The sequence below is a fragment of the Ovis canadensis genome, chromosome 8, assembly GCF_042477335.2.
Source record: "Ovis canadensis isolate MfBH-ARS-UI-01 breed Bighorn chromosome 8, ARS-UI_OviCan_v2, whole genome shotgun sequence".
NCBI classification, from domain to species: domain Eukaryota; kingdom Metazoa; phylum Chordata; class Mammalia; order Artiodactyla; family Bovidae; genus Ovis; species Ovis canadensis.
This window is the reverse complement of record NC_091252.1, coordinates 74717548-74745516: the sequence shown is the minus strand read 5'-3', so window position 1 is coordinate 74745516 and position 27969 is coordinate 74717548. Positions and strand designations below refer to the sequence as shown.

Below are 27969 nucleotides of genomic sequence, written 5' to 3'. Positions count from 1 at the left end.
TTACTGGCAGTTTGCAAGAAATAATGTTCCAGATTAAGTTAATAGGTTATTCTGAGAATAGGGAACAAATAGAAGTAGGGAAGGGGAAGCAAGAAAGGGGGTGCATTTAGATCGGTATGTGGTGAGCTGTATGTGCTGAGTGGCCACGTTAGGCAAAAGAATTCCACCCATGTTTGTGACACTTCTTTGGCAATATTTGTACTCTTATTACTGATAAGAATCATATCATTTGAGAAAAATGTTTAAAAGCTGTAATAAAACTTTGCCTTTCTATCTGAATGGCCAGGGAATGTGCCTACCAGGGTGCTTTGAAGATGTAGATTTGAAAGGAGTGTTTGCTTTGGTAAACAGATGTTTGGTTTTCCCTTTGGAAGGGATAGCATTGAAAAAGTAAGTTAAATAAAGGCGAATTCTAACGGCATGACCCAATTGGGCTGGGTGGGTGGATGGCCCAGAGGAGAGAAGGAGCATGCACGTTTATTGAACTTGGAGTTGAGGCCACTTGTAACCTGAGGACGTGAGCAGGGAAAGATAAATGCACAAAGAGGTTTTATTATTTTAATCTGATTATGAAAGTGATATTTAAAATACATATAAATGAATTTTACCTAGGAAAAAGCTTTCCCAAAGCCATTTATACTCACCAAGAGCTTCAACAAGTTTCATCCAAAGACAAAAAACACCAGAACCCTTTTTAAAAAACCTTTATTCTTCTACATATGTAAAAACAAATAATTTTGCCTTTCACATTGACATAATGGAACAACTGAAATGGAAACTCTGGATCCTACTCAACTTTCAGAAAACTGCTGCTGCTCAGATTCAGAAGAACCAACTCCCAACTCCACGGGTAGAATGTTTTCCTTGAACCTGGGCAGGATTTCTTTGCTTTTTCACAAATAGACTCAATGACTCCGCCAAACATAGTTTAAATTCTTAACACCATTCTAGAAGTGTTTTGTCATTATTTAATCACTATCAATACGTTAGCCAGGCCAAGAAACAAAGTACCCAACTTCCATAAATACATAAAACTTTAAAAGTAATTTTCAGAGCATAAACTTTGGCATGAACAGATAACAGTACGTCATTGGTTCTGTGAGCTAAGTGTTAGTCACTCAGTCGTGTCCGACTGCAACGCCATGGACTGTAGCCTGCCAGGCTCCTCTGTCCATGGGATTTTCCAGGCAGGAATACTGGAGTAGGTAGCCATTCCATTCTCCAGGGGATCTTCCCAACCCAAGGATTAAATCTGGGTCTCCAGCATTGCAAGCAGATTCTTTACTGTCTGAGTCATGAGGGAAGCCTCTGTGAGCTGACCTAAAACTGTTTATCACCAGGAGTCAAAACTGTTTATCACCTTGTCCTCATCATCCACATTCTGACTAGTGGATCATAGTGGCTTTTGGCAGTGGCCAGGATAAAAGTCAATCCAGAGCCAGAGTCCTGTATCCCTGAGGAGTCTGCATATTTCTCTCCCCTAGTGCTGTTTCCTGGTCAATGACTTCCTTACCCTTTGGGTAAGCTAAAAGTAAAGTGAACAATACACATACTCTGTAGTTTAGTAATGTTTGTCCTCAAGAGGACTCAGGATCTGAGCAGTGGATGGCCCTGTTTGGTGATCTTAAGCTGTGCCTCTGTTCACCGGTCTTAGAGGCTCCACTTTTGCACTTGGCAACACCCCATTAGAAGGAGAACAAAAGTAAACAAAAGTGCTTTAAAAATCAGCATGTTTAAAGTCACACATGAAAATGTCAAAGTTCTAAGGTACATAAAAGCTTAATCCAAAACTATGTGGGTTATATCTACAGAGGGACAAATGCCTCCAGGTTTCCGAGCTCTAAAATTACTCTCCCCAGAGCAAATTCTGTCAGTCAGAAACATGGACTTAGATAAAGAAAGATAAAGGAAGAGTGTCTGAGAATGAATATGTGAAGGTAAAATTAATAATAAAAAACTGGAATAATCCGTAGCATGTGTCCTACTACACTGATGTGTTTAGAATTGCTGACTTGATATCTAGTTTCCTTCTCTTGTTGTAGCTCATTTCTATTGTTCCTGACCAAAAACACCAAAATGAGAAAAACTCGGTGACGGTGAGAAAAGTGACAGTTGTGTGATTTGATTTTCATTTAAGGGACTGGTTAAATCGAGGTGAAGGGACTGGTTTATTCCAACGTCTCCTCCACCCCAAATCCTGCCCTGGCCTTTGGAAAACATTCAGTGAAATATTCACTGAAATAACAGGCAATCTGATTTTCATTTCTTTTATTGGAATTAATTCCTCTGCATTTGGTTGCTTTTTGTGGAGCTACCATCCTTGCCATAAGTACTGAAAACATAGATTGGCAAAGAGTTTTCTAAAGCAAGAATTTAAAAACGATGGCCCCACTCCTTGCTTTTCGTAAATAAAGTTTTATTGGAACACAGCTATACATGTATTGTTTATGAAGATCATATTAATCATCATGTATTGTATTTATGTAGCTGCTTTTGTGCTACAATGGCAAAGTTAGGTAGTTGCCACAGATATCATTTGACAAGAAAGACCTAGAATACTTACCATCTGACCCTTTACAGAAAAAGTTTGCCCATCCTTGTTCTAAAGGAGAAAAGGAAATGTTAGCACCTTCACATCACAATAGTTTTTACACTACTGTGAGCACCGTGCCAGCTAGACATGTGAGACCTCAATACAATGGTGGTCCTACGGTGAGACCTTTCGAGTGCTGACCTCAGTAACTAACTGCAGATAATTAACTGGTCTTCTCTTTCTTAGAATTGAGCAGATCATCCATGTGATATCTCACATCAGCTCTCCTCTCAGTAGGAAAGTGACCAAACCAGAAATCCCATGTCTTGAGTTAGTGGCCCAGGCAATGACAGTTTAGTTTCTTCCATTCTATGAAGTAGCTGCCTGGAATGTGAGTAAGGTGATAAACACCTTACCTCAGCTCAGAGGGGTGTGTGTGTAACTTTTCAGATCAACACAAAGATTTATAGTATATTTACAATATGACAGACATTGTTCTGGATTCTGGGTACAAGATAATTAAGACACACTGATAGCCATAGGCAACCCACTCCACTGTTCTTGCTTGGAGAATCCCAGAAACGGACGAGCCTGGTGGGCTGCTGTCTATGGGGTCGCATAAAGTCGAACACGACTGAAGTGACTTAGCAGCAGTAGCATAGCCATAGGATAGTTGAATATTTACCTTAAATAGAAACTTATGTCCTCATCACAGCAGTGAAGTTGGGCCACATCTTGAACCCTAATCAGATATCTGTTTGCTTCTGATAGAGTCTATGAAATAAAAAGAATTAGAAATATATATATATATATGTATATTTTATAAAATAAGTCTCACTACTGAATAATATCCCCAAAGATATAAGTGTTGAGTAGAACTCAGTTCAGTTGTGAAAAAAGCATTGCTTTTAAAACTAGAGGGAGTTGTCTAATTTTTAAAACTATTGAAATTATTTTTTTTTATTATAAATGCTTTCCTACTACCAAAAATAAAGTGGGAATGTAGGTGAGTCAGAAGGGATCTATCAAGAAAAGGAAGTGAATGAAATGTTACAAATTAAGATTTCAGGCTCTTTTACTGACCTAGCCATGGAGATGATCACTTGGGGCATATAGTGATCCAGAGATATAGTTCTGTGGACTGTGAGTTCCAAGAATTTTCAATTTTCTGTAATCCAGTCAATCCCATTACTCTTTCCCTTTCAAAATGTACAGATCTAAATTAGGCCTAAACAACTGCATTTTGCTTCCTCAATTTGGCCAAATAAAAACACAATCGATTGATACTTTAATTCAATATAATTCACATATTAAATTCTGGCCATATGCTGAACACTAGAAGACACTAGTTCATACCCGATGGAGCTCCCAATCTTGTGGATAAAGGACTGTAAAAAAGTGTGACAGGGAGGTTCAGGGTGTTGAGAATACCTAGGAAGGGGCAACTCAGACCTGGAGATGTCGGAGGAAACTTTTCAGGGCAGATGATACTTGAACTGGATCTTTAAAGTACGAATAGGAGTTTATCCAGTGGAGCAGAAAAAGAAGGCAATTTCTGAGAGGGCAGACCATGAGCAAAACACAAATGTGTAAGGAGAGGCTGACATTATTAGAGAATTGTGAGTATGTCTGTGTGGTTTGATCATCCAAAGAATAGCAAGGAGAGATAAGGAAGCCTTCCTCAGCGATCAGTGCAAAGAAATCAAGGAAAACAGGAGAATGGGAAAGACTCGAGATCTCTTCAAGAAAAATTCAAGGGAACATTTCATGCAAAGATGGGCTCAATAAAGGACAGAAATGTTAGGGACCTAACAGAAGCAGAAAATATTAAGACGAGGTGGCAAGAAAACACAGAGGAACTGTACAAAAAAGATCTTCACAACCCAGATAATCACGATGGTGTGATCACTCACCTAAAGCTAGACATCCTGGAATGTGAAGTCAAGTGGGCCTTAGGAAGCATCACTACGAACAAAGCTAGTGGAGGTGATGAAATTCCGGTTGAGCTATTTCAAATCCTTTCAGGATTTGACGGTGCTGTGAAAGTGCTGCACTCAATATGCCAGCAAATTTGGAAAACTCAGCAGTGGCCACAGGACTGGAAAAGGTCAGTTTTCATTCTAATCCCAAAGAAAGGCAATGCCAAAGAATGACCAAACTACCGCACAATTGCACTCATCTCACATGCTAGTAAAGTAATGCTCAAAATTCTCCAAGCCAGGCTTCAGCAATATGTGAACCATGAACTTCCCAATGTTCAAGCTGGTTTTAGAAAAGGCAGATGAACCAGAGATCAAATTGCCAACATCCACTGGATCATTGAAAAAGCAAGAGAATTCCAGAAAAACATCTATTTCTGCTTTATTGACTATGCCAAAGCCTTTGACTGTGTGGATCACAATAAACTGTGGAAAATTCTGAAAGAGGTGGGAATACCAGACCACCTGACCTGCCTCTTGAGAAACCTGTATGCAGGTCAGGAAGCAACAGTTAGAGCTGGACATGGAACAACAGGCTGGTTCCAAATAGGAAAAGGAGTACGTCAAGGCTATATATTGTCAACCTGCTTATTTAACTTATATGCAGAGTACATCATGAGAAATGCTGGGCTGGAGGAAGCACAAGCTGGAATCAAGATTGCCAGGAGAAATATCAATAACCTCAGATACGCAGATGACACAACCCTTATGGCAGAAAGTGAAGAAGAACTAAAGAGCCTCTTGATGAAAGTAAAAGAGGAGAGTGAAAAAGTTGGCTTAAATCTCAACATTCAGAAAACTAAGATCATGGCATCTGGTCCCATCACTTCATGGCAAATAGATGGGGAAACAGTGGACACAGTGGCTGGCTTCATTTTTCTAGGCTCCAAAATCACTGCAAATTGTGACTGCAGCCACGAAATTAAAAGACGCTTACTCCTTGGAAGGAAAGTTATGACCAACCTAGACAGCATATTAAAAAGCAGAGACATTACTTTGCCAACAAACGTTCGTCTAGTCAAGGCTATGGTTTTTCCAGAGGTCATGGATGGATGTGAGAGTTGGACTATAAAGAAGGCTGAGCGCTGAAGAATTGATGCTTTTGAACTGTGGTGTTGGAGAAGATTCTTGAGAGTCCCCTGGACTGCAAGGAGATAGAACCCATCCATCCTTAAGGAGATCAATCCTGGGTGTTCATTGGAGGGCCTGATGTTGGAGCTGAAACTCCAATACTTTGGCCACCTGATGCGAAGAGCTGACTCATTTGAAAAGACCCTGATGCAGGGAAAGATTGAGGGCAGGAGGAGAAGGGGACGACAGAGGATGAGATGGTTGGATGGCATCAACGATTCGATGGACATGGGTTTGGGTGCATTCTGGGAGTTGGTGATGGACAGGGAGGCCCTGTGTGCTGTGGTTCATGGGGTCTCAAACAGTCGGACACGACTGAGTGACTGAACTGAACTGAAAGGCAGTGAGAAGGAAAGTAGAATGAGTCAGATGATATTCCATAGGTAACAGATAACCAACAGAGGACTTCTAGGATTTTTACAGATGTCCTCAGTGGGCAGAATCCTGGGCCAGATATTATGTGCAGGGAGACAGAAAACAATAAAGATACGGTCCCGTTCCTCAAAGGGGGTCATGAGCTCTGTACTACCAAGCAAGGTGCTAAGACTACAGAGAAATCGTGGGATGGGGTCAAGCCCACTTGTGCCTCTTCTCATCTAGCATCCTTACAGATAACAAGGATGTGGAATATAAGAGCTTGGCAGCACCTGGCACACAACAGGCTCTCAACAGATGTTAGCTGAATCAGAATCTCTATGTCTCCTTTTTGAGCATGAGATGTAGCAAGTGCATTAGAATACGTACAGGGCACCCCCAGATGAGTCTCTGTATGTCTAACAGGTGATCTTTCATACTGATGTTCCGCTTCATCTAGAAAAGAAAGTGATTTTAGGCAAACTGAAATTGTGATGTTTTTATACATAAAAATAGATTAAAATATGGCACTTGATAACGTTGTGGTATTTGCATAAACTATCATAAGAATCTAAATTTCCTGTACCCAGCGTTTTAAAACAAAGAGACAAGTGGCAAGACTCTGTTCAAAAAGTTTTTTTCTGGGTGTACTGTGTTATTGTTTCCATTCAGCCCAGACTCCTAGGCTGTGTGCCCATCACAGTGACATGTTCAGAATGGTAGTCCTATACTCCAAGATGATCAAATCTTGCAGAGGATAATTGTGATTGCTGTACTTTCTTAGGCAGGAAAGTTGATTAATACATAAGAAGTACTTTCAGAAACAAAGAGGTTTGCTCTTTTTAAAAAAATCTGTATAAGTGTACTTAAAGAGATATCTGAAAACATTATTTGGTTTAGAATAAAGGCTCTCAGTGCTCAGTATCACTGAATACAATGATTTAGCATTAAAAGGATGAAAAAGTTTGAAGAGAACCCCAAGAGGCTAAGGGATTTTGGAATCTTTGAGTCTGAGTATCACAAAAGCATTATAACATTTTTAAAGGACACAGACTCTTACCAGCAACCAACCTGATCTATGTAGCCTTTGTAATTTTTGATTTGGTCAATTGCAATGGTCAAGTTTCCACGGTCAATATGTTCTGCCGGAGTGTGAAGCCTCAGAGCATAGAGAAGATGAATATATTCTTCAAACCTCCGGGATGGGTACAAAAGCAGCTCCGGAAGACTGTAGGAGGCACAGAGAAAAGGGGGCTCTGGCCCCTTTCTGAGGCCACAAAACGCCAGTCGTTGGGGTGACCTAGCTGTGCTCTCCCTCAGGGCTTACCTCAGCATGTTGGTAACAATGGTCTTATCATGCCTCTTCAGGAAAGCTCGGAATGCTGGTATCATTTCTCTGCACTAAAAGTGAGAGTTATATTGTCAAAATTCTGTAAAACAGTTGTGAAGTGTTGCTTCTATTCTACCAGACAAGCATAATCTGTGAAGCACTCAAAGCAAAAGGGCAACATCTACACCTAATCACAGTACTATTAATACTAGAGGTGCTTCCTGATATTCTAAGTATAGTGTATTAATTATACCATAAATTAACCCTAGTCATTGAACTTAATCGGTATAGAAAAACGGAAATGGACTTTGCATGCAGGTAGGCCTGGCAATGGCACCCTACTCCAGCACTCTTGCCTGGAAAATCTCATGGACGGAGGAGCCTGGTGGGCCGCAGTCCATGGGGTTGCTAAGAGTCAGACACGACTGAGCAACTTCACTTTCACTTTTCACTTTCATGCATTGGAGAAGGAAATGGCAACCCATTCCAGTGTTCTTGCCTGGAGAATCCCAGGGACAGGGGAGCCTGGTGGGCTGCCGCCTATGGGGTTGCATAGAGTCGGACACGACTGAAGCGACTTAGCAGCAGCAGGCCAGGATTAGAATTCTATTTTAATTTTATCTAATTCTGTGTGACTTTGTCAAGCTTACCTAACTTCTGTGAGCCTCAGTTTACTCATGGATGTCTTAGCTAACTCGGTGAGGGGCTGGGGAGGGGGCGGAAATCCTATCTATAGAGTGCCTGCCACATAGTAAGTGTTAAGTGTAGGGATTGGTGTGTAATTCTGCTGTTAAGCATGTTTTCCACAATAACATTAAGGTGCTCCTTTGTACTTAAAATCTATTTTAAAATGCATTATTCATCACCATTACAGCCCCCAGGAAGTCACCGCATTTTTCTCAGATGCCAGTATTTCTAATTTCTAGAAATCAAATAGTCACTGATTTCAATAATATTAATAGCTAACATTTACTGAGTACTTACTTATATGCACCCCTATGCTAGTGAAATAGATACATCATTATCCATAACTATAAAATTGCTTGCACCAGTCTGCTATTATAACATGTGATGCCTTGCTCCAATTCTTGTCTTAAAGGTCAGTTCTGTGACACTGCTTTATTTATGCAACTTTCACATAATTGAGTTGCGCAGCAGAGCTTAAGCTCCCCGGGTGGAGCAGGAAGAAGACGACAAAGGGAGATGTCTGAGGTCAGGAAGTGTTCAGAGACCTCCCAGCCCCAGGCCTTTTCTTCAGGGCCTCAGGGCAGACAGGTGGGCAGGGCCAAAGTGGACACAGGAACAGGGCAGAGGGCACCACCACATCCCAAGGTGCCCCTCCTGCTGCCCTTTTGATGCAAACTGAGGAGGGGAAAGCGCCGACTTGGTCCCTGATTTGAATTCCTTGATCCTGCCTTTGCGTTTTGTCAGGCCCCCTTCCTCATGACGGGAAAGAGTTATCTTATTGTCATCAAAGGAGATCCCAATGAGAGCAGCAAGGGGCACAGATGAGAGCTGCACGGATGAGAGCTGCATAGTCCTGCTCAGATTACATACACATTGTCACAACAAAGACAACTGTTTAAAACACACTTGCTGGGGAATACAAAACAAAGGGATTCCTTATTTTATTGTGAGATTTCACACATTGAGTGTCATTATTCCACACATGATTATGAATTCCTTTTCTCCATGAGAGAGCTGGACTCACCACACGGGCTGTAGAGGCAGTGTGAAAGCAGGTTCACAGTTTTGCTTCTGCCTAACTGTGAACTGTGTTCCTATAACCAAGCCCCAGAGTAACTGGGGCAGGTGGGAGTCTGGAAATTTGCATGAGGACTAGCTCAGTCCCACAACCAGTTCCTAGGCACTGCTGGGTCAAACACTATGCCAGCCTGTAGTGATCAAAACTAAGTAAATCAGCGCCCTCATCCTCAAAGAGCTCACGGTAAACCAGAGGAGGAGATCTGGAAGCCAAGGATAGAAAAGTCTTTCCTACGAATTCTAATCCTTCTAGTCCTCGCAAGTTCAGAAGGTCTAATAAATGCCTGGATGGTCCCTCAATCTGTTACCTTCTCAATAGTTTTTAGAACCACAGGGTAATTGTTGAAGAAATTGGTATACGTGTTCAGCTGGCTTCCAAACTTGATGAATATTTCTCCCACACCGTGAGCGGGGCCCCACTCCTGTACTCTGTCTCTCAGGTCATCTAGAAACCGCCTGCAACATGAGAAAAGCATGGCTGTGAAATATTGACCAATGACAGCCTATAAACGTACAAAAAATAAATGTGTGCTCAGTCATTCAGGGAGGGGCTTTTGTCAGATCCTTTCGCCTTGACACAGAGCTGGAAAGGGAGGAAGTAGGTTGACTTGGGGGCTGAGTCAGGATCCCACGCTGGCCTGGAGAGGCTGCCCTGACTGTTCCCTCTCCCCTTTGCCTGGGGACAGTTTCTTACAGTCCTCAGAACAGAGTGCTTAACTCACTTCAATGGCTGAATGCCATCACCATCACTAAGCCCATTTCCCTTGGATCAAAGGTTATTCTTCAGCCATCACAGAATTTCAAAACTGGAAGCACACTAGTTCCTTTTATAGAATCTGGGGTCCCCGAAGCTAAGGAACTTGTTCTAGGTTATCTAAAGACTTACTGGCAGAAAAACACAAGCTCAGTTTGTCTTACTTTATTCAGTGCAAATGATCAATTTTCTCTCTCAACACTTCCATATACATATACTGTTATTACACTAATCCCCAGCCTCTGGTTCTCTAAGCAAAGTATTCTAGTGACTTAGTCCCATTACAGCCTCCTGTTCCTTTCCCACTGATCAGCCAAACACTGATGACTATGAATAGCTCCCCTTCCCATTGTCTTTTGCATAAATAGCATAATGAATATAGAATCCCCAGGCACTGAACTCCACTCCTTGACCTATAGCTCTGAGTCCAGGCAGGGATACACCCCAGGAATCATCACTACTGTTTGCAGCCCAGTGTCGAGAATCATCTCTTTTCTGTGAGGTGATCAGGCAGTGTCCCCCAAAAGGGCAGAGAATGACTGAGCCTCTGTATAACTTTTTGAAGCAAGTGTGTGTTCCTCCCATACCACAATGAATATTTCAAAATATAGCTATTCAGAATTTACCTGTTGAGACATAAGATCTGCAGAATATCAGAGAACATGATCTGGATGTTTGCAGCACTCAGGATGGCTCTGTTTGATGACAGCGCCGCTCTCAGTGGCCTCACATAAACATCTCTCACAATTTCCAGCATCTGCACATATCTTCTCTCGCTCTGTAAGAGTTCCCTGATGACTCTGGTTCGCTTTTCGGCTGAATCCAGCTGGAGTTTTCTCTCCTGTGGCAAAGCATAAAGAACTCAGAAGGAAAGTGTAATGACTCATTTCAGGCTTCCATCATCAAAAGGCCTGACAGTCAAAGGAGACAGAGAAATGAAAGTACTGAGCAGTCAGGTGGTCACTCTGAGGGCACCTTTCTGATTCGTGATACACAGGGCTGAAGGGAAGCTTGATAAGGGAATATGGAGGACTCTGCTGACCACTGCTTGACCCCATCATCAAACTGTCCCTCACAATGGCCAGCCTGATGCCATAGTAGAGATGGGCCTTGGACTCTTGTATCTTGAGAAGGTGCAGGTTGAGAATTTACTTTTATCCGTCTATCCATCCAAATAGATATCTAGCGTCATGTGCTAGGTGTTGGCTCTACAATGATGCGAAGGCAGAATTCTGCCCTTACAGAGGTGATGGTGAGAAAGCCTTTGGGTTGTGCATTGCTTTCCTATTTTTTTTTCCCCCAGTAGCATTTTATTGATTATCATGTAAACAAGACTGAAATGAGCTAGACCTCTCATTATCAAATAATTCAATGGTTATTTCCCGCTGTGTATTATGAAATGCCAAAATCATGTTCTTCTTTCTGTGTTTAGGGAAAACCACTGTCTCTCCTGGGTAGTTAGGTTTCCCGATGTTCCATGCTTTCTATATATCAAAGTTCTGTTTTAGCAATCCTGAGGGAAAAGCCATGCCCTGGTGTAAAGAAATCCCACACCCTGATATTGAGTGCTATGTTTATGATTGGAGAAATTAATTTTCCTTACTGGAATTAGGATTCTTTCCCTTCTATTTATACTTTTGAAGTTGTAAAATTAGTATTTTTACAATAGAAAACAATCACAATATTCAAATTTTAAAAATCTAATGGCCTTGTATTTGTACCTAGGACAATTAAAACTCTTAGAACACAATTTCCTCTTTCCCCTCCAGCCCCACACTGCCTCAAATAAAATAAGACAATACTAATGTTTAATGCCATGTGATCTTCATCTGAAATGTCAACTATAATTTCATGAGCTAAAATTAAAATGTGAAAATAATTTAAGAGAAGAATCAGAACACTCATTCTGTTTGAAATACTATAAACACTGTTCTTGGTTAGTTTTAATCTTTCAAACATATGCCTATTGTATATAAAGCCTAGTTCAGTTCAGTTCAGTTCAGTTCAGTCGCTCAGTCGTGTCCGACTCTTTGCGACCCCATGTATCACAGCACGCCAGGCCTCCCTGTCCCTCACCATCTCCCGGAGTTTACTCAAACTCATGTCCATCAAGTCGGTGATACCATCTAGACATCTCATCCTCTGTCGTCCCCTTCTCCCTCCCAGCATCAGAGTCTTTCCCAATGAGTCAACTCTTCACATGAGGTGGCCAAAGTACTGGAGTTTCAGCTTTAGCATCAGTCCTTCCAATGAAAACCCAGGACTGATCTCCTTTAGAATGGACTGGTTGGATCTCCCTGCAGTCCAAGGTACTCTCAAGAGTCTTGTCCAACACCACAGTTCAAAAGCATCAATTCTTCGGCACTCAGCTTTCTTCACAGTCCAGCTCTCAGATCCATCCATGACCACTGGAAAAACCATAGCCTTGACTAGACGGACCTCTCTTGGCAAAGTAATGTCTCTGCTTTTTAATATGCTGTCTAGGTTGATCATAACGTTTCTTTCAAGAAGCAAGCGTCTTTTAATTTCATGGCTGCAGTCACCATGGGCAGTGATTTTGGAGCCCCCCAAAATAAAGTTTGACACTGTTTCCACTGTTTCCCCATCTATTTCCCCATCTTTAAAATACTGGAGTTATCTAATATTTATAACGATTTTGATTTAAAGTTTCAGTTGTTAAACTCCCGCTGTTATCTTGAAACTATAATAGAGCACCGCCCAGTATAGCTCTTAGCACGGGGCCAATGCTGTGACCCATTAACCCCACTCGCACCCGACCCTAGCCACCCTCCCCACCCCACCCTGTTACCAGGCAACAGCTACTGAGAGACCGTTAGCATTCCTGCTCAGCCATTGGTTGGTGCCACAGTGGCCCCTCCCACAAACAACCAACCGTCAGTAAGCTTCCGTTGGTTGGAGCAACCGTCAGCCGAGTGGTGGTCTTCTGGTGCACAGTGAGGTAAGAGGTGGATCTCAGCTTTTTCCCTGGGCTCTCTAGCTCACCCAGCCTTGGGCCAGCAGGGACTCTGTTCTGCAGGGCTCTGGGGCTCTTGCCAAGGCGGCCCATTGGCCGAGCCCCAGGCCTTGAGGCAGTGGTGAGCTTCTCCCCCATCCCCACCTCTGTGACCTGATGGCAGTGGCCATCTGCCTGGGACGTAGGTAGTCTCCAGAACCTCTCCCTGCAATTTGGGCGGCCTGAGGAGCCTGAGGGCGGGCCAGTCGGGTTGGGTGCCTGGCTCTGTCAGTGATGACGGCTGGGCAGGGTCTGGGGACCTGGCCCTGAAGGAGCCACCAATTGAAATCTGCCTCCTGTCAGCCAAGACCAGAGCACGGAGGGTGAAAGTTGTACCTTGGGACCTGGCCCTTTCCTGTCAGAACAAAGGATAATGTTTGTTTGGTAGAATTTATAGGAACATCATTACCTGACCATGACCGGACCTCAAGAACAAAGGCTCTGATACAGGGAAGTCTGCAAGGACTAACCACACTCCCCCTCCTTTCCTAGAAAAGCACTTTGCTGAGAGCTTTCAGGGAGTTTGGGGTTTTTAAGGCCTGAGCCACCTGTCTCTTGCCTGGCTCTGCAATTAACTTTTCTCTGCTCCAAACTCCCACATTTTGGCATGTTTGGCCTCACTGTACGTTGAGCACATAGAGTTGTGTTTGGGTAACAAAACCATTATGCAGTATTATCACCAATGGTCAGCGGAGATACTGCCATATTTGTTTCTTTGTAAACCCTCTCTTCCTGGGTGGTTCCTGGGATGCCGTGGGGCTGAGCGAGCCCGCAGCCGCCGAGGTCCACAGGGACACTGTCCACTGTAGGCGGACTGTAGGCACCACCCACTGTAGGCAGACTGGTCCCGGCTGTTGCGTGGTTGGGAAAGAGCCCAGGGATGAGCGCCCTTCTGCAGGATTCAAACTTTTCTCTCTGCCTGTTTCTTGACCTTAAGGAAATCATTTAAGTTTTCTGACTTGAACTTCCTCTTCTACAAAATGCGGGTTTCAGAATTCTGAGGCTAAAATATGACAGTAAAAGTGAATGTGTGCTGTAGAAATGCTAGACGGCACGCATGCGCTGTGTGTTAACCGGCAGCACAGGACCAAGCCTCTGCCGGTCCACACCTCCTCCACTCACTACCCTTTGAAAGACAGCCCTAAAGGTTATATTGATTGTACTCAACATTTGAAATCAGACCGTAGCTGATGATGAGTCTGTTAGAAACTGTGATTGGTTGATTACACTCAATCAACAGTTGATGGGTCGGTTAGAAACTGTGAACCTTCGTGTCCACGGACCATTTTTTTAAATGCCTATCTAGCGTCCTATTAGAAAAGCATGGAGTAGCACAGAGATGACTGTTGTTGCCAAGATGTTTCATGTCCATCCCGTTGGCTCAACTTCTTTTTAGATCAGGACTTACTCAAAGAAAAAAACTGCTGGCTGGATCTCCTCCAGTTATATTTGGGGGTTTCCCCCCTCCCTAAGAGAAACTCTCAAGAAAAGAGAAAGAACAAACCAGAATAGTTGGCTTACCAGCTTAACCAGCAACTCAAAATTTGGATCATTTTTGCTGAGACTTGGTTTTGTGTCCTGAGGGTTATCTTCTATAACATCTCTTTCCTGAGGATTAAATGCAGACTTGATTATTTGGAGGCAGGTCCTGGGATATCTAAATGCCCAGCCAGTGCTAAGCCCACAGGTGGATCTCAGTAGCTCTGCCTTTGGCCCTAATCACAATGTTCTCTAGACATATAAGTTAAGCACTCAACAAAATTAAATTTTATGTTTTAAAAAATAATAACTTTTTGCTTCCTAGGAACTGTGTTAAGAAACTAAATTCAGTGCAGTTTCTGTTTTCCCTGGGAGCAGCTCCTCACACGTGCCTGGGACATAGGTCTCTGCCTGAATTCTGGCAGCAGTGCCAAATAAGTTACCTTACTTTCAAGATGCTAGAAGAAAAGTTCACAATACTTTGTAAAATTCACCTCTTTTTTCACCTAATGAAAAAGTGACATGAAGAAATTCACATGCCATTTCTAGATCTGTTTCCACATTTAAATATGGCTTATTCTTTCCTCACTTTGCCTTGTTTTCTTGTGGCTTCCATATAAATTATCACATTAAAAAATAGACCCCCTTCCACCTTCCCGGCAGCATCCCAGGGTCCACCCGAGAAATGGAACAATGGCCCCACGTTTGTGTTGAAAGCTAATGATGATTAATGGTCACTACTGCTGCCCTTCCGAGTCAAAGATAAAACTATCCATGGCAACCCCTTGATATGTAGGAGTGAGACTAGAAGAAAAACACCAATTTATAACCAAGACTCTTTTTGTCTTACTCTACTCAGAAAAAAACACACTTTTCTTTTGTACCTGCAGACATGCCTCATGGCTGCCTGAAGCCTTTGTGTAAGACCCCTGGGCCCAGAAGCACACGCAGCTAGCCAGTTTCTCCCGGGCCTGCAGGCCCCTGAGCACTTCATGGCTGCTCCACATAGTCTTTTCACCATGTCCTTTCCCATTTGGGGCTGACCCACACCAGTCTGGCATATATTTATACTTGTGTGCGTGTATGCTCAGTCAGGTCCAACTTTCTGTGACCCCATGAACTTGAGCCTGCCAGGCTCCTCTTTCCATGGAATTTTCCAGACAAGCATACTACAGTGGGTTGTCATTTCCTACTCCAGTATGTATATTTATGCCAGGTCGGAGGGAATCTACTTTGAATTTTGACAAAATAATTCAAAATTTCTATGCTTGGAAGATTGTCTTCTTTCAAAATATGTAATAATGCTGATCATTCATGTAGAGAAATGATAACTTCAACCAGTCAGCAGTGACACTGCAATTGTGTAGGTAGACGTGGGTGCAGGTATAAAATGAAAATGAAACTCAGCCTGCTTGACTGGAGGTTAAGAGAACCCAAGCCATACAGATTCGAACTGTGGATTCCACAGATGACGGAGGCCCCTTACCTGGGGTATCATCCCTTTGGACAGGCTCCCATGAGTGCTCAGCCACTGAAGCTCAGCAGTGGACTCCTGGACCACCCTGGCTATCTCAGAACCTGCTTACTCAGACTAGGCTTTTTTTCACCTCTGGCTCAGCAACAGCTTTTTAAGAATTTTTAAACCATTGAACTACCAGGGAATTCCAGCTACAGCTATTTCTTAACTGTAAATTTTTCTTTGTGGATAGCAAGTCAATTTGACATAGTAATTGTGTTTGAACCTAAAAACAACATGTTCTCTCATTTTATATTATCTAATTATTAGGATTTTTAGGACCTGTTCTTAGGTTAAGATGCCATTTGTTATTCATTCTGAAGGATGAACTCAAAGGAAGTAACAGAGTAGCAAACTTTTAAGAAAACAATTATTTTGAGTCAATGGGCCTTTGCCTTGACTCTCTCCATGGCCTGTAAGGGACACTTTGGATCATATATTCGGAATTTTCCTCTAGGATCTTAGTTATTGCTAACATCCTACTTATTGCTGGTGCTTTCTCCCAGAAAACACTTGACTACCTGAATTAGGGTCCAGAAAGAGTTGTGAGGCTTCCGAGGTGGCTCAGTAGTAAAAAAAAAAAAAAAAAAATCCACCTGCCAGTGCAGGAAACACAGGAGATGTGGTCCTATCCCTGGGTCCAGAAGATCCCCTGGAGAAGGAAATGGCAACCTACTCCAGTACTCTTGCCTGGGAAATCGTATGGACAGAGGAGCCTAGCAGGCTACCGTCCATGGGGTCGCAAAGAGTTGGACACGACTGAGCGACTGAGCATGCATGCAGTAGTTGTGACAATGATAGTGCTGAAGAACAACTATGATTCTGGCTGTGACCTATCACCATGGTTCTATAGCATCAGTGTAAACACTGCAGGCATATCAAGGCCAGGAGTTACTACTGTACTACTGACTGAGCAGCAAGATGATAGATTTATAGAGTGAGCTGTCTACCTATATGTATATGCTGCTGCTGCTGCCAAGTCACTTCAGTCGTGTCTGACTCTGTGCGACCCCATAGACAGCAGCCCAACAGGCTCCCCTGTCCCTGGGATTCTCCAGGCAAGAACACTGGAGTGGGTTGCCATTTCCTTCTCCAATGCATGAAAGTGAAAAGTGAAAGTGAAGCCGCTCAGTCACGTCCGACTCCTAGCAACCCCATAGATTGCAGCCCACCAGGCTCCTCAGTCCATGGGATTTTCCAGGCAAGAGTACTGGAGTGGGGTGCCATTGCCTTCTCCAGCTATATGTATATATGTATGTGTATTTGGTTCTGGATTTGGCAGACTAATCCTCTTACACAAACCCTTGTGGAACAATCTATAAAACAGTTGTCTCAGAAGAAGGCATTACTTTCTACTCCCATGGCTGAGAGTCTGTGTGCTCTTCTGGATGAATATCTACACTTTTAAAAATAAACTCCAAGGTGTGGAGAAACTCACCTCCATTTTATCCGAATTCAGCACCTATATTTAATCTGTGGTTTTCCTTCCTAGGTCCACCAACTTTGTTTCATGGGCATCATGCACAAGCTCCCAAGTGTTAAATAACAGAACACCAAATAATAATCTAACATCTTTTTTTTCCCTAATTTTATTTTTTAAAAAGGAAAATATCAAAGATATTCCCAGGCATTAAGGATTTAACATTTCTGTAGTTTTATTACAGGAAGGTGATGTAACAAGAGCAGGTCTATTGGTTCTGATTCTCTGGAGAACCCTGATGAGTACATGGTCTGTGCGTTTCCTAAGAGAGAGATTTAGGGGTCAGGCTACAAGGAAACAGGGTTCTAACATCTAAAGGCTTTGATGTCCTTGGGAATGTGTTTGTCAAGACTCCTCCTGGAGAGGATGCTTGTGGTTGGGAAGAATAAGCTGATTCAGGGAGTGGGGGTTCTGCTAAGAGGCATGGTCTACTAAAGACAGAGGGCAGGGGCTGCATAACTGCAGTCCTTTCATTCTGCTGAGTGAGTCTAGGGCAGCTTGGCAGAGAGGACGCGGCCCCAGTGGTGCTCCGTTTGCCTTTCCATGCCCTGTGCTGTCCTGTAAAGCCAGGGCAACAAAGTCTTCCAGAATATCAGGTTAATAGGGCAACACACCATTTGCTACTAGGGGAACTTACAAGTCTATTTCTCCTAACAGTCTCCACGGTGACTTTGTGTTAGGGGTGGCATCCCTAGCCTTCAATCATCAAAGATAGGTGCTTTTCCAATGGGCATGAAATGGCATTTTCATAGACATCAGTTCTCTGAATGACAATGCAATTTTCAGTATTTCCTGAATCCATATTCACTTAACCAAGAATGTACATATTCTGAATATAGTACTGGCAAAATTATTTTTGCTCGACTAAAGAACTAGCTTCAAACCCACTTTTTTTTTTCTTTTATGAATTTGAATCTCAACTAAAAGGAAAAAAAAGAGAACCATTTTTAGTTTCACCAAAAAAGTGTCCTGGGCTGCAAAAAAAAAACTCTTTAGGTTACATTGGACAGAATGCAAGTATCCAGTTCTTCCCCTAAGAGTCAACTAGTGTTACTCTCATCAGCATGGTGCCATGCAATCCACTAATCAAGTAGATTAAGTGTTATTAACATTATAAAACTATAAAACACCCTTTTAAAAATAAAAATCCATGAAAATGAAGTTCTTACAAGAAATGACAAATTGAAAGCTTTCAGATTAGAATTATCATTACTGATTATGAGTTTCTTAAGCACATTTCTCAAACTGTACAGTGAAGCAACAGCATATAAATGCCACAGTAATTTTACCTTTGTGAGTAAACTGTGTGTTGTCTTTGGGTCACTTTTTGTCAGAATGACATTTCCTTCAAAATGCTTGCTCTTTTTACTACATTTCTTTAGCAGAAAATATGACAAAAATTCCAGAGGGTTGTCCTGAAAGATTACCAACCCCCCCCCCCCCAAAAAAAAAGAATTTTTATTTCAAATGCAGGTCAACAAGAGTGCAGCAGATATGAGAACACATTTTCTAGTAGCATTTTCAGCTTTCTATCTAATTTACAAGTCTAGAAAACAAAGTAACTCTTATTTGAGGCAGTAAATGGGGCTTTCTGGTTAATCTTGGTTCTCAGCTTATTGTCACAGTTCAGTGAGGATGCCAAGGTCTTGTGGGAGGGTCTCAAGGTCTTCAGAACCAAAGTGGCCCACACTGGCCTCTTAGCCAGAGGAAGAAAGGGGACAGGACAACTTTGGTGTGTTACAGGGGAGAGAAGAGAGCCTCCAAGCAGCAGAATTCTTGGGGAAAACACCCTGGTGAGACTCCCAAATCTGGTTCCCTCTCAGGCTATAGGTTTGAACACCATGAAAATTATATCATACAAGGTTATTTTAAAATAATTTGGTGGCATAAGTACCATGAACCAACATCAAACATTGAATAATTCTTTGGTGTTTGAGAATACTGCAGAGAATTTCAGGGCCTCAGGATTATCCCTGTGAACATCCCTGATCATATTATCAGCTGAATTCTCCTGCGAGAGGGTTGGCTAGTGCACTGGGGAGTTGAGTCTTCAGAGAAGAAATTCATGGCTACCTGCACCTCCTCAGGCTCCACACTAGGCCATGAGCCCAGGAGATGTCTGATGCTTACCCAGGAAGCCGAGTTGAAACCATGATGGATAAGGAGAAAGTGTCCAAAAGCGATGTTAAATCCCCCACAAAGTATAATTACTACTTCCTTGTAGTAATCCTTGAAGGAAGGATTTGAGAACTCTTTCTTGGAAAACTACAAGCCTTATATAGCATCAGGTACGTTGATAATATCCCATTCCTGTCTTGTTCTCAGCTTCCCCTGAACTGAGGGCTGCAACAATTATTCTTCCTTATGCACAGGGATTTGCTTCAGGACCTCTGCAGATACCAAAATTCTCAGATACTCAAGTCCCTTATGTAAAATGGTGTAGTACTTGCATATAACCTAGGACATTCTCCCATATACTTTGGTGCGTATGCCCAGAGGTTAAAGCATCTGCCTGCAATGTGGGAGACTCGGATTTGATCCCCAGGTCGGGAAGATGCCCTGGAGAAGGAAATGGCAACCCACTCCAGTACTCTTGCCTGGAAAATTCCATGGATGGGGTAGCCTGGTAAGCTATAGTTTGTGGGATCAAAAAGAGTCGCACACAACTGAGCAACTTTACTTTCACTTTGTGACCCCATGGACTATAGCCCACCAGGCTCCTCTGTCCATGGAATTTTCTAGGCAAGAATATGGGAGCATGTTGCCATTTCCTACTTTGGGGGATCTCCCCGACCCAGGAATTAAACCCAAGTCTCTTGCATGTTCTGCACTGGCAGGCTGATTCTTTACAACTGCACTACCTGGGAAACACCCCCATATACTTTACATATTTATTTATTCATTTATTTGGCTGCACCGGGTCTTAGTTGCTACACATGGGATTTTCAGTCTTTAGTTACAGCTCTCAGGATTTAGTTTCTTGACAAGGGGTTGAACCCAGGCCCGCTGCATTGGGAGTGCAGAGCCTTAGCCACTGGACCACCAGGGAAGTCCCTCCCATATACTTTAAATCATCTCTCAATTACTTATAGTACTAGTACAGTATAAACACTATGTAAATAGTTGTCAATGCATGGCTAAATTCAAGTTTCACCTTTTGAAACTTTTGGAATTAAAAAATATGTATTTAATTGGTTTCTCCAGGTCTTAGTTACAGCATGTGGGTTCTAGTATCATGACCAGGGAACGAACTTAGGTCCCCTGCATTGACAGCATGAAGTCTTAGCCACCAGGCGAGTCCCTGGAATATTTTCAACATGTGGTTGGGTGAATCTGAGTGTGCAGAACCCATGGTTGCAGAACCCAAGAACAGTGTACCTTATGATTAATATCAAATAACCGAGAAGATTTTCCTATTTTTGTGTAATAATACATCTTGGGTTCAGACTCTTTCAGTGTTTTCATAAACTGATGCTATTTCTCTGAGGAATTGTGTCCTAAAGGATAAAGTGGTAAATGCACACTAAAATTTAAGTTTTGGGGTTTTTGTAGCTTATTTTATTCAAAGGAACACTTACAGAATTTTCTTTTGAAAGTTCTATCAATCCATCTGCCAGAGCTTGTATGATTTCTTGGTTATTCAGAATGTTAGCCACACTCATGGTGTCAAATACAAATTGCCCTGTAAATATAAGTCCATATGCTTTGTAATTAATTTATTTAAGAGATGTGTCAAGAAGAAAACTCAGTCCTTACAGTTGCTTGTCAGTGGATAAAAATGCAGACTAAGAATAAAAATTCTATTATGCCATGAAGATTATCTATCAAGATAAAATAGAAAATGAGCAAAAGCATCTAAATGTATAGCATATAAAAGGTGCCCACCCTGACAAAGTTGATATTGAATAAAATATATAAATTGGACAGGGAAAGAACATGTAAAAATGAACCTAAATAAAGTTTAGATTATCAATTCCACCAAAAGCTCTTCTATATTCTGCATTATCTTTGTGCTCAATTCCATAAATATTTTAAGTCCATAGGGAGTAACATACAAACATACATACAGACACCTATATTTTTAAAATATTTTGAGCAACTTGCACTGATTTGAAAAGCAACCTTTTTCCATTTGATTTTCGTGCCTTATGACATACATGATCAAAAAACACTTCTACTGTTAATCTTTTCATTTATCTCTCTAGTCATTAACATCTGTGAAAGAACCAGGAGAAATAATTTCTCCTTGTTTTTAGCCTCATAACAATTTTTAAATATTAGCTGAACACCTACTAAATGTGGTAGAGTTAAAACCAAAAAGACAAATCCCTACTTTATGCAAAGAGATATGGGTATATGTTGACAGATAAAATACCTGCATGCATATTTGTATGTTACAGCTCTTGTATAGACAGAGCAAGGCAGAGGAAGGGAAGAGAGAAGTAAGACATAGATATATAATGACTTAACTGGTACAGTGCTTCAGAGACTTGTGAAGAGTTAGGGAGGAAAATGAGTTGGCAGTTAATGATTCAGGAAAAACCTACTTAAATATTTTTTTTTTAAGTACTTGATTTTGAAGAACTGACTGGTTTAGATGAAGATCTAAAGTTGAAACAGGACATTGTTTCCAAAAGTCTTTATTGTAATAATTGGATCATGAGTAAGAAGTGTAAATGTGAAAACAAATTCAATAATGTCCAATAGGCCTGTCCATGAAGCCCATCACCAAATTAAATATTTTAGAAAATACATAGAATTTAATTATAGAACAATTTAAGTAATGGGTGCTGTGGTCTAAGAGATGCTTAACTGGGACGTTGGTGCTTAACTTTGAGAGCAAATTTAGAGGGAAAAGAACAGAGCTCTCTGGCTTAGCAAAGTGAATTTGCCAAGGTAAACAATGGACTGACAGAATTAATAAGATGGTAAAATTAGAAACCAGCAACTTGCTTCAGCATTTTAAAGATGAATATATTTGTTCTTCGTGGATATTCATGATATCTGAAAGAAGCTATGAAAGACAAAGACAATAAACAGCCAGTTTTTTACTTCTGCATTCCTACATTTGTATTCACTCTGGATATGTGACAAGCTTCATAATTAACCAGAGGCAGAAGTAGCAACAGTTCTTACCTATCATCCTGCCACTGACGTTCTTCTGCAACTCCTTGAAGAGAGGACTTAATTGTTTCCTTACTGATTTCAAGGTGTCCTCCAGGAAGTCGGTGAAGCTGGACCATGTCTGCAGCTTTGATTCGCTGAAGTAGATGGAAGGGGGTGACGTTTCCCACTGTCGTCCCAGCCAGTCACTAAGAACTGACATTATTTTCTCCATTTAGTATCACAGACTTAAGCTCAAATGAAAGAGTTCTTCTTGTTTACAGTATAGAAAAAAAAATACCCTTAATTGTATTTATATCAGGCTTATTACCCTTTCTCATTAGAAGACTAAGATAAACACCCATAGTCTGCTTTCAAAGGTAAAATTAGAAACTCAAAAAGGACAAAATAATTTCAAATGTCTATCTACTCTTTGATAAGATTGACATGTTACACTGTATTTGAAGTAAAATTAAATAGCTGCTGGATTTTTGCATCAAAAGCAGAACAGACTTCCAAATAAGAATATACTATTTTATGGTCACATCCTAAAAAGTAAAAATACAGGAAAACCGCATTTTACCTGGTTTCCCCGTCATGTCATCCAAAAGTTTTCTCCATTGGAGCCAACCCGGCATCTTATTTACACCATGTCCAGCTGCTCTCTCTCTCTCTACAGATTATCTCTACATGTACTGAAATGGGTGCTTAAGAAAGTTTCTTTCCTTGAAAATCTGTGACTAAGTGACACAGGGCCAAGGGAAATTCGATTTTCTGTCCTAAATGGATAGTTTCATTCTTCTTTCCACATTTTTTGCTGACAAATGTGAAACTATTTGTAACATGTTCTAGAATGAGAAGAAGAGTGGGAAAAGGAGGAAGAAGAGACAGAGGAGAAAAAGATGAAAACCCATTTTATAACTGCAATGTCTACACCTTGCTAACTCTGCAAGGCTGATTTCCTCCCTGAATGGGGCCAAATATGCTCTCATTGGATGCTGCTGCTATGTAAACTAAAATTAACAAGCAAGTTCTGCTACAAAACTGTATTAGGTCAGTGTGCTTTTTGTTGTATCATCATGAATCTTCTCCCTTACAAGTTTCCCAATGATGCCAGCTTTCCTGTCTTGAAAGGCACTTAGCATTCAGGACTAGAGAAGTAAGCTTTATATAGTTTTACATCACTCCCATTCCTGTTTGATAGGAAGTGAGAGTTTTAAAGGGGAAAATGATTAACATTATTATAGCAAAGCAATTTCACTCTTGTTGGTCAGACAATGTTACATTTTGATCCAATAGTTGCAGCTTTAGTATCTAAATGAAATTTTGCTTTCAAGTGTAATATCTCTTTGTTCTTCCTCTCCCTTAATGCTACTGCAATGAAACTTGAGCCAGCCCCTTCACTAGCTACTTATAGCTCCAATTCATTTTCCCAAATGAAAGCACATTGATAATGTTTTACAAAGAAAATTGTGCTCTGTACTTATCATTTCTCTAGATCAGCTACATCTTTGTTTAACTGTTAAAGCTGGTATTTTTGCAAATGATGGTTTGAAGCAGATATTTGTAATAATAATTCCCTTCTAAGCAAATGACTGAGTGATGAGAGATGAACTAGTTTGGGAAGTGACAGCACTCCTTCAGAGCAGGAATGAAAGGCAGTAATTGACATTGCCAGAACCAGTATTATTAGCTGTGTTTTGTCCTTGGTGATCCTGGAGTTGGTGGGTATCATTGGACACAGTAGTCAGCATGCATACACACTTACGATGTTGGTAAGAGCCAGTGGCAATCCCAGTGGGAGCAGTAAATAACGTGCCAGTCAGTTGAGACAGCTGAGAAAGAACTTCTATTCCTGCCTCTGCACAATCAAAAATACTTTCATTAGTTCACTCACAGGTTTTGCCATAACAGTTAAATACTACTTAGAAGCACTAATGAGCTGGCCAAGAAAGGTCACTTGTAGGTCTGTCTTCAATTCAAATCCCTCATGGAATAGTCCATCAGTGCTTTACAGTTCATCCCTCAATGCTGAAGTCCAGACACTTCATTCAGGAAGACTGACAACAGGGTGGAGAAAGAGGGATACAGTTTGACCTGGTGCTTATTTTCAAATTTGGAATTAGGCCAGAGACAGAAAAGTCTACACAGATTTTCTAAAATAGTCTGACTCGAAGTGTCCTGCAAGAGGATAGTTTTAAAACTGTTAAACACACAGTGGAATACAATGGTCAAATTTTAGCGTTAATTTTACCCCTTCTTCTGTGACACAGCATATAGATCAAACTACTTCAAATGAAACTATAAGTAAGGTATTTTAATTCTTTGTGGTCCAGGAGTAAAGGATTACTCCAAGTTGTTTCAGGTGCTTGCAGCAAGATGGTTGTGGCTGAAAGATTGGGATGTCTGTCAGTTATTTGTGTCTAATGTTTCCAATGACAGATCAATGAAATTACAGCAAGGTCATAAGAGTACCTATACATTCATAGTCAACTGATTTCAACTAAGATGCAAATAAAATCCGCTGGGAAAAGGATGGTCTTTACAAGAAATGGTACTGAAATATTTTGATAGCCACGTGTTTTTTTAAAAAAGAACTTCAATTCATACCTGGCATTCTATTTTTTTTAAAAACATAAATTAAATGAATCACAAACTCAAATGTCAAACTTAAAACTATAAATAATTTTGGAGAAATCATAGAAGTGATCTTTGGTTAGGTAGAGTTTTTAGATATGACATCAAGAGCATAATCTATAAAACATAAAGATTGATAAATTAGACTTTATCAAAATTAAGAATTTCTTGTCTTCAAAAGAAACCATTCAGAGAAGGAAAAGATAAGTCATAGAGTGGGAGAAAATATTTGCAACAACTTTCCCAGAATATACAAAGATATCTCAGTAAAAAGCCAAAAGCCCTAAATTTTAAAATGAGCAAAATATTTGAATGGACACTTCACCAAGGAGGACAAATGGCAAATAAACACATGGAAAGAAGCTTAGCATCACTGATCATTAGAGAAAATGCAAATTAAAACTATGAAGAGATATCAGGACACACTTCAATGGCTCAAATTAAGAAAGCTGACCTTACCAACTGTTGGAGTGTTGGGTAGCTGGGTGGAAATCTAAAATGGCATAACCACTTTGGAAAAAGTTTGACTGGGTTTTTTTTTTTTTTAAGTTAAACGTACACCTATCATATAAACCAGTGATTCCACTCCTAGGTATTTATTTACCCAAGAGAAATGAAAGCATATGTTCACAGCAGCTTTGCTTGTAAAAGTCTTAAACTGGAAAGATCTCAAATATCTATCAGCAGGTGAATGGATAAACAAACTGTAGTAAAACTATACAATATAATCATTCCCAGTAGTAAAAAGGAATGAACCATTGATACCAGCATGATGAATGGATAAATCTAAAATATCTGGAGTGACGGAAGCCTGACCAAAAAAAATGCACTGTATGCTTCCATTTACAGAAAATTCTATAAAATACAAACTAATATATTGTGAGATCAGTAGTTGCCTCTGGTTGGAGTGGAGAAGCAAACTGAGAAATTGCAAGGTGGCAGGAAGAAACTTTGGGGGATGATGAATGTGTTCATCATCTTGACTTTTATGGTTTCACATGGTGTATAGACATGTCAAAATTTATCAAATTACACACTTTAAATACTTCATGTCAACTATACCTTAATAAAAGTGCTTATAATTTGTAAGTAACACCAAAAAAAGAAGAGTTTTAGGTTTCTGGCTTATCAGTAACTGGTGAATAATGCGATCTTATGTGAGAAATTCTGGGAAAGGGGTGGGTTTGTAATACAAGGCAATCAAGAATCTGTTTCAGGTGTGTGAACTTTGAGACACCTATTAGCCATGCAAACTAAACACCCACATGAAGATGTCAAGTAAAAGCTAGATGAGTTTACAGCTGAGAGATTTCAGAGATGAAGACATAAATTTGGGAGTCTTCAGTATCCAGGTTGAACGTAGAGTCATAGGAATAAATGAGACTCCCTAAGGGAAGAGTGTAGTCATGGAAAATAAGTGAGTCTGGGATCAAGCCTGGGACACATTTAAGGGTCTCGCCAAAGAGAAGGAGCCAGCAAAAGAGACTGAGGGGAACAGATTGCTGAGGTAGGAGGAAAACAAGGAGTGGATGGTCTTAGGAAACCAAGGGAAGAAGGAGAGTTTTGAGGAAGAGTATTCATCCACTTCAAACGCCCCTGAGAGGTCAGGGCAAGGTGCAGATAGGGAAGGGACTGCTGGATTTGGGCACATGGGAGTCGTGTATAGCCTTCCAAAAGTGGCTTTGGTAGACTGAGACCATGTGGAGGAGCTTGGGAGGTGGGCAAGTGAGAGGTGAGGAAGATGGACTGGTACCTTCTGTCAGATCAGTGAAAGCATCAGATTCGAAGCAAAGTGCACAATAAATGTAATATGCTTGAATCATCCCAAAACCCCCACTTCTGGTGCATGGAAAAACTGTTTTCCACAAAATCGGTCCCTGCTGCCAAAAAGGTTGGGGACCTCTGAGCTATATCAGTAGTTCTCCAAGTGTGGCTCTGGGATCAGCAGCATCAGCACCACCAAATTCTCAGCTCCCATGCCAGACCTGAATCTGAAACACTAGCGTGGGATCCAGCAATGTGGATTGCAACAAGTCGTCTAGGTGAGTCAAATACACATCAAAAATTTGAGAACCATTGGTATAGTCAACTCACGTGAGAGAAAGTTTATGGTCTCGCAGGGGGGAGGGGGAGTGGAGGAGCTACTACAGGTGTTCTTGATCTGATAGGATTAATCCAATAGAAAGAGAAGATTGAGGCTCTGGGGGTGGATTTGAGCATAGGAGTGATGTCTTGAGAAGGTGAAAGGCAGTGCAATCCAGTGTCCAAGTGGTGTAGCTGATGGTTGATTCAAGCAGGGGTGCTTCTTTCACCATAACAGAAGGGAAGACAGGATGAATGTAAGAGGTTGGATAGATGGTGGTTTTTGTGGTGAGAGGTATATTAAGGGGTTTCCTTAGGGAAGTAAATGGTGAAATCAACAAGTGAGAGAGAGGGTTATTGAAAGATTGACTAAAGAGGAGAAGGGGTGACAGTCATTAAAGAGTGGGAAAATGAATTTACCAAGGAAATGTAGTAGGATTGCTTATCAGAGCTCCAATCCCATTTGGTATTTATGGCATTAAAGTTAGATCAGTAAGAACAGTTGTATTACTCTTTCCAACAGTCTTCAGCTGCTTCAGCACTGGCAGGCATAGATTACACAGAAGGTTGTGTTCTAACTGGCATTGCTGCTGCTGCTAAGTCGCTTCAGTCGTGTCCGACTGCGTGCAACCCCATAGATGGCAGCCCACCAGGCTCCCTGGTCCCTGGGATTCTCCAGGCAAGAACACTGGAGTGGGTTGCCATTTCCTTCTCCAACCGGCACTGGGATTTAGCCAAATAAACTGGGGTTTGGCCGGCAAAAAAGAAGTTCAGGTTCTTTGCAAGAGAGATGATAATGACAAACCAGTAAATC

At 41.3% G+C, this 27969-nt stretch overlaps 1 protein-coding gene across 4 annotated transcripts in view; it reads right to left on the bottom strand.

Annotated features, from left to right (window-relative positions):
* ECT2L (epithelial cell transforming 2 like) overlaps nucleotides 1-27969 on the bottom strand; it is an 82846-nt gene that overhangs the window by 4657 nt on the left and 50220 nt on the right. For 2 of the 4 annotated variants that reach the window (XM_069598521.1, XM_069598523.1), the window contains 11 exons: nucleotides 24205-24297; nucleotides 22470-22652; nucleotides 20912-21015; nucleotides 18623-18748; nucleotides 14380-14466; nucleotides 10472-10686; nucleotides 9400-9547; nucleotides 7325-7398; nucleotides 7069-7225; nucleotides 6388-6453; nucleotides 3219-3307 (listed from right to left, as the gene is read on the bottom strand). In XM_069598521.1, coding sequence (XP_069454622.1) covers nucleotides 3219-3307; nucleotides 6388-6453; nucleotides 7069-7225; nucleotides 7325-7398; nucleotides 9400-9547; nucleotides 10472-10686; nucleotides 14380-14466; nucleotides 18623-18748; nucleotides 20912-21015; nucleotides 22470-22652; nucleotides 24205-24297 — 1342 coding nt within the window. The remainder of the gene's footprint in view (nucleotides 1-3218; nucleotides 3308-6387; nucleotides 6454-7068; nucleotides 7226-7324; nucleotides 7399-9399; nucleotides 9548-10471; nucleotides 10687-14379; nucleotides 14467-18622; nucleotides 18749-20911; nucleotides 21016-22469; nucleotides 22653-24204; nucleotides 24298-27969) is intronic. The other 2 variants (XM_069598522.1, XM_069598524.1) reach the window with 1 other exon arrangement.